The 7,067-nt window shown below is 33.3% G+C and overlaps 1 protein-coding gene across 1 annotated transcript in view; it reads left to right on the forward strand.

Annotated features, from left to right (window-relative positions):
- The window catches only part of LOC107557396 (tudor domain-containing protein 3-like), a 23,362-nt gene extending 20,944 nt beyond the window's left edge, over positions 1–2,418 (forward strand). The window contains exon 13 of the mRNA XM_016240802.1: positions 2,206–2,418. Within this exon, the coding sequence (XP_016096288.1) occupies positions 2,206–2,322 (117 nt within the window). The 3' untranslated portion in view covers positions 2,323–2,418. The remainder of the gene's footprint in view (positions 1–2,205) is intronic.
- Positions 2,419–7,067: the final 4,649 nt, after the last annotated feature.

The following is a 7,067-nucleotide window of genomic DNA, read 5'->3' on the forward strand; positions in this document are numbered from 1 at the left end:
AGCCGTAGTTCACTGACAAGCTATGCAATATCGCATTCATTATCGCAGGCGATTCGATCTGCGATAATGAATGCGATATTGCCTAATTGTCAGTGAACTACGGCTCTGTGTAGTAAATGCTGCTCCATCTGAAAGCAGGTGCTGGAGATTTACTACTAATCACAGAACCGGCTTTACTGACGAGATACGCATGCGATTAATTGCACAGCCCTACTGTTGGCCAACAAAAGAGAACATTATAACATGTTTTTACTCCACAACATCAGTCAAATGCTTCCTTTTGTGATCTGATGTGGCTTCTTATCACAGAATGGGCAGAAATATGTTCTATACTGTAAAAAAGGCTGTGTCAATTAGCAATGGATTATAAATATACTTAATTATTATGAAAATACCCGAGATGGCTTGAACACAGATAAACTATATATTGTCGCAGTCGAGTGTTTATTGTCTTCATGTTTCATCATTCAAAACATTTCTCTCCTTTTTCTTCAGTCACAGCGCTAGCTGGATGCTTTTGTCCATATTAGGGATTTCCTGGAGCGTCATGAGTTCTACTACTTCTGTGATGCATATGGGGAGTTTCTGCACGAGGGCGCCCTCTGGCGTCCAGTATGAATGAAACAGACATTACATGTGATTATAGCGCTCAGTAATGCCCAATCCATCCTTTTTTGGGTAAAAATAGGAAAAATAATACTTCTCTCAAAAGAAGTAGTAGACATATGATAATCCATGTTTTATTTCAGTCTACAGGATTTTTTTTTTTTACATTTGTTTTAGAAATCACATTTTAAATCACAATTCACAAAAAAACACCAAACAGAACCGGAAACCGTGGTTTAAAAACCAAGTTATGCATTGAAATGTGGGCTGACTGTATTGTTGCATCCCTGCCACGAATACTGACTACTTTGCTGTTATTAGTACTGTAACTGTTATTTAGTGTTACATTATTGTAGTTGGGTTAGGTGGCTTAGGTGTTATTGTGAACTAATGTAAATTTGTTGTGTTTTATGTTTACTTATATCTATATCTACACACATATATATTCCGTATACTCTCCGTATACTTTCAATAAAAAAGCCATTCTTTAATGTCATCCACCATCATTTTGTGGCTCTTTTTTTGTAAGTATCGGTCCAGGCACCGTTTAGGCACGGTACCGTTTTAAAAGTATCGATTTGGTATCGTAAAAAAACCCAAACGATACCTAACCCTAATTATGCCAGGGCTTTTCAATCTTTTCGAACCTCTTTGTGTGAGGGACCCCCCCATCCTAAAATTTAAAAGTGTTTTATATATTTTCTTTTATAAAGACCCAGTTTACTGTGAAAAATTATTATAAATATGTTTCTTTTAAGTTACATTATTACTTTTTTATTTTTTATTAAACAGTACATTATACATTATATTACTGTACTGTTTTTATTAATTATATATATTTTTTATTTAATACATTTTAATTTTCTTATTTAAATATATTTTAATTAATTTAATTTTATTTGAATTTAAGTTAAAATTATTAATACATTTATTTTTTGTTTGGTTCCAATTAAGTTACATTATTACTTTTTTTATTTTTTATTAAACAGTACATTATACATTATATTACTGTACTGTTTTTATTAATTATATATATTTTTTATTTAATACATTTTAATTTTCTTATTTAAATATATTTTAATTAATTTAATTTTATTTGAATTTAAGTTAAAATTATTAATACATTTATTTTTTGTTTGGTTCCAAATTCCCAGATTTACACTTTCGGTTTTGTTTTATTTATTTAAAGACCAATCTGTCTTCTGTTTGTATTATTAATATGTCTAAAATATTATTTGGAAAATATAAATTTCCATTAAGTTACTTTATTTATTTTTACTATTAAGCAGTACAGTGCATATAGTACTGTACTGTTTTTATTATTGATTATATATACATTTTTATTGATGAATTATTTATTTTTCAATTTATTTTTATTTAGTTTGTTGTTTTTTTTACATTTAATTTTACATTATTTTTTTTATTTTATTTTTTTTATTTAGTTTTGTTTTGGTGTGGATTGCTCAATTCCCAGATAGATTTTTTGGGCTGTGTTGTTTTTATTTAAAGACCAGTCTGTCTTCTGTTTCTCATGACTGATGCGATGGACTTGCATTTATCAGTAACATTAGTCACTCATTCCTGGTAATTTCTTTACAGGATGACGAAGACATTTACTATGAGAATTCCCTTGAATTTCGAAGAGGAGGAGACGGACAACCTCGCCGCTCTCGACCGACACAACAATATTACCAACCGCCACGTGCAAGAGACTGACACACGTTCACACACGGTCACAAATCCACACTCACAACCTTTCCCTAGCAAGGAAACCCATTTGATTTACTCATTACTCAGAGAGAAAAAAAACAATTAGTACACACTTAGGTCAGGACTAGATCAGGTTTACGGCTGTTACTCTTCTCCACTTCTGGCATTGTGTAGTTTCTGTAGAACAATATAAATGCAACATGATGTTCTCTGCCCATGCAGGTAATTATCATCTCGTTATCCACAAGTAAACGACTCTTAATTGGAGAAAATTACATGCAGTTTGTTGTACCTTTTCAGAAGCATCATTATTAACAGCTAAATATATAAGATATGCTAATAGAGTGAATATCAGAATATTTCACCCCAAAATAAAAAAATAGGAAATTATATTTTGCATTGTGACATTATTAGTGTTTTTTTATTTTTATTTTTAGGGCTTCATTAATAATTAGGAATGGGAATTATGAATAAATTAATTTATAAATTAACAATTCTTATTCTTACGGTTATAAAAAAAGTAAAATATAAATGTTTTAACAGTATTTTCTTTATTTTTATTTAAATAAAATAATTGTATTACTCTATATTTCTAATGTAATACAGTAACAACAGCAGTATTACAGTAGTTTAAATCACTCAAAAGTAAAGCATCCAGACACATTTCGGTAATGAGAATTTGTAGGAAAAACTTGTATAATCATGAAAATGTCACAATGCAAAAAAATCTGAATGATCCTAAAATAGGCTTCATTTTCTTTATGCACATTTTTTTTTTTTTTTTGGGGTGAAATGTGACCTGGACATAAGATGTCGTGAGATTCATTAAATAAGCATTCATAAAAATGACGTGCTGTCACATGACAATGCTTTGGTTACATGCCTGAGTGAATCTGTGCGAGGTACTTGCTGCGCTCCTTATGCACGGTTTCATGCGAGCTATCAAAACCGAATCTGATACATTTGCATTTGTTCTCAAAGATGTTTTTTCAATTCAAAGACTGATGATTTGATCTCTAGCTGAGGAGATGAAAGAACATATCTCAGAAATATCTGATCTCTGTCTTGGTATGGGAGACGGATTCATAAGGGCTTGCAGCACGTGTTGCATCGATGAATTCTGGACTCTGTAAAACTTGCCATGCAAACAGCTGCTGTACACGGTGACTTATTTGTAAAGGACTTGATATAATAATTATAAAAGTGCTATGCTCTTTTGTTCAAACTAAATGCGTCATTGGTTTTTGACTTTTTTTTTGCAGTTGATGCATTGAATTTGTTGGCAGTATTGAAATCTTTTGTGTGTAAAAGCGGAATTGCAAAATAATGATTCTTAAAGGGGTAGTTCACCCAAAAATTCTTTCACCAAACAGTTGACGGTAGCCATTGACTTCCATAGTGTTTTTTCCATAGTTATGGAAGTCAATGGCTACCGTCAGTTGTTTGGTTACCAGCATTCTTCAAAATAATTTATTTTGTGCTCAATGGAAGAAAGATACTCGTACAGGTTTGGAACATCTTGAGGGTGAGTAAATGATGACAGAATTTTTCTTTTTGGGTGAACTGTCCCTTTAAATACAGTTCACACCAAGAACAACAAATATAGCAATGAAGATATTAGCATCCGCACCAACAAATGATATAGTTCTGTTTATTATAAGCGTGCGCTGAATTTTTGTCGCTTGTTGCTTTAAATGCTCAAGCTCTTTGAAGTCGAGTAGATTCTGATTGGTTTAATGTTTATCGTTCGTCAGCTGGGGAAAATTTTTTTTTTCTGAAAGTGATTCCAATTATATTGTTCCTCTGTCATTATTTTTATAGTATCATAGAATTAGGATCATTTTTATTGTTATAATTATCATCCTTGGTGTGAACGACTGTTAACATAACAAATGCCTGTTGTGTAAATCGTTTCGAAATGAATTCGGACCGAAGTTGCCACATTTAATTTGCTGTACATATGATTTATACAAATTTGTTCAGTCATGTTTCATGAAAAAGTCCAGTTATTGTTATATACACTACAAATTGCTTGGTTGTCGTACAAATAAGGAATAGTTCACCCAACAATGAATATTTGCAGTAATGTCCTCACCCTCAGGCCATCCGAGATGTAGATGAGTTTGTTTCTTCATCAGATTTGGAGAAATGTAGCATTGCATCACTTGCTCACCAATGGATGCTCTGCAGTGAATGGGTGCCGTCAGAATGAGAGTCCAAACAGCTGATAAAAACATCACAATCCACACCACTCCAGTCCATCAGTTAATGTCTTGTGAAGTGAAAAGCTTCGTTTTTGTAAGAAACACATCAATCATTAAGATGTTTTTAACTTCAAACTTTTACTTCTGGCTAAAATATGAGTCTTCTATTCATTATTTTGCTTCCTCGAGTGAAAAAGTAATCTTGTCTGAATCGGGAGAGAAATCTGCACAGTTCAAGTACTGTTTAAAACCCAAAACAGTTCTAAATAAATATGTGGCTTGATTTTTTTTTTGTGACTTTTTCCACCGGAGGAAGCGTTATTATGGATTATGGACTCGTATTTTAGATGCAAGTGACTGTTAAATGTTAAAACACATTGATGGTTTTGTTTCTTACAGACACGCAGTTTTTCCCTTCTCAAGACATTAACTGCTGGACTGGAGTGGTGTGGATTATTGTGATGCTTTTATCAGCTGCTTGGACTCTCATTCTGATGGCACCCATTCACTGCAGAGCATCCCTTTTTGGGCGAACTATTCCTTTAAGCATTAGAAACTGCAAGCACTTGATACTTAATCAAACATTAGGTCTGACATGCTGCTGTTTGCATACAAATTCGGACACCGAACAGCAGCTACTAGTTAATATTTAGCAGGGTTTAAATGTGCCGCCTGCCATCTGTCGCTCACCTATTTGAAGTGTTTTTGTATTTCGTAGGACACAGGACAGGACAGGAGTAGCTCAGTGTTGAGGACTAAAGTCAGTGATATTGAATGAGTCTCGTGTCTTCCCTTATCAGCAAACATCGGACTGCTGTGCGTCCCTCCAGCTTCATTTGTTGTAGCCAGTGAAGCAAACACACAGTAAGTCAATAGCATCTGCCTGAAACAGAGATCTCTGTGGTGGGGCGCTATCATTTTTCACATTACAAAAGACACTATGACCAACATTTCATCCGTGGCCAAAGACTGACTCAAAATAACAACGTCAAAACATTTGGATCTTATCAAGAAAAAGAGACTCAGAAATGTCAGTGCATAAGAAAGCTGATGTTTGTTTATTGTAAGCGGCAGTGAGGTTGGGGAGGCCCTTAGCTTATGCATGTTGAAGCTCTGTATTTGCATATATAAATAATTCATAGCGTGTGATATGGAGACCATCTCTGAATAGCTGAAAGTTGAGTGCTGGAAGTCTCGGCCTGACAGAGCGCTTGTACTTCTACACTTTTACTGATTAGTGCAGACAAATTAGGTTAGACGTGTGATGAGAACTGGCCTAGAAAACACAAACTAAAGAACTAGCCCAACTTGTGTTGCATATATAATTATGAGTTAAGCGGTCAGTATGGAAATGTTCAAACTCCTCAGTAATTGAAGAGAGGTTTGCACTCGGTTAATGGATTGGTCTGGTTTGTAAAATGAAGAAAAGATGACAGGTTAGCATTTTGGCATCAGCTGTTACTGACACTCCAGACGTGAAAGCATCGTTCATTCAGATAAAAGCTGCTGTTAGATGTCTTATTTATTTTCTCAAGCAAATTCAATGCCAACTTTGCTCAAATACGTATGTATGCATGCATGTATATCTTTTCCTTTCAGCTTGGAAAAAAAAAGAGTTTTGTTGCATTAGTGAACTGGGAACTGGCAGGATGTTACACCATTAATGGTAACCTCAAGAGTTTTTAGCAAATAAAAATGCATCAATGAGTCAAGGTTAAAACCACTTTAGCAAACATTTGCAGGGTCAGGGGTGTAAAAGATGGTAAATGATCTTGTTGATCATTGTTGCATTATTTAAACTTTGTTTGCAGTTTGGTTACTAAAAGACTTGGATATTTAAACATTGTCATATTTGACATTTGTGTTACCATTTTGTTTCCTAACACATCATTGATGGGACAGCAGTAGTTTCTGACTTGTAAAGTACTGTATTTTTAAAAGTAAATTAATACTTTTATTGAACAAGGGTACATTTAATTAATCAAAATTGACATTAAAGACATTTAATGTTACATAAGATTTCTGTTTAAAAAAATTGCTGTTCTTTTTTTTACATTTCTATTCACCAGAGAATCCTGAAAAACTAAATTAATCACATTTCCCACAAAAATATGAAGCAGCACAACTGTTATCAACACTGATAATAATCAGAAATGTTTCTTGAGCAGCAAATCAGCATATTATACTGATTTCTGAAGATCATGTGACACTGAAGACTGGAGGAATGATGCTGAAAATACCGTTTTGATCACAGAAATAAATTACATTTTACTATATATTCACACAGAAAACAGTTATTTTAAATTGTAGTAATATTTCACAATATTGCTGTTTTTACTATATTTTTGATCAAATAAATGCAACCTTGATGAGCAGAAGAGGCTTCATTCAAAAACCCAAACCTGTGTATAAACGCAGGATTGACCAGTCAGCACCATCCATTTTATCTAAATGATTTAGTGTGAAATAAAAGTTAAAGAACTGTTTGCATCGATGTAAAATATTGCATAAACACTTTTTTCCCTTCGATTTGAATTTGCAGTTGAA

This window comes from Sinocyclocheilus grahami, unplaced genomic scaffold (assembly GCF_001515645.1).
Source record: "Sinocyclocheilus grahami isolate Dianchi unplaced genomic scaffold, SAMN03320097.WGS_v1.1 scaffold601.1, whole genome shotgun sequence".
Classification (NCBI taxonomy): domain Eukaryota; kingdom Metazoa; phylum Chordata; class Actinopteri; order Cypriniformes; family Cyprinidae; genus Sinocyclocheilus; species Sinocyclocheilus grahami.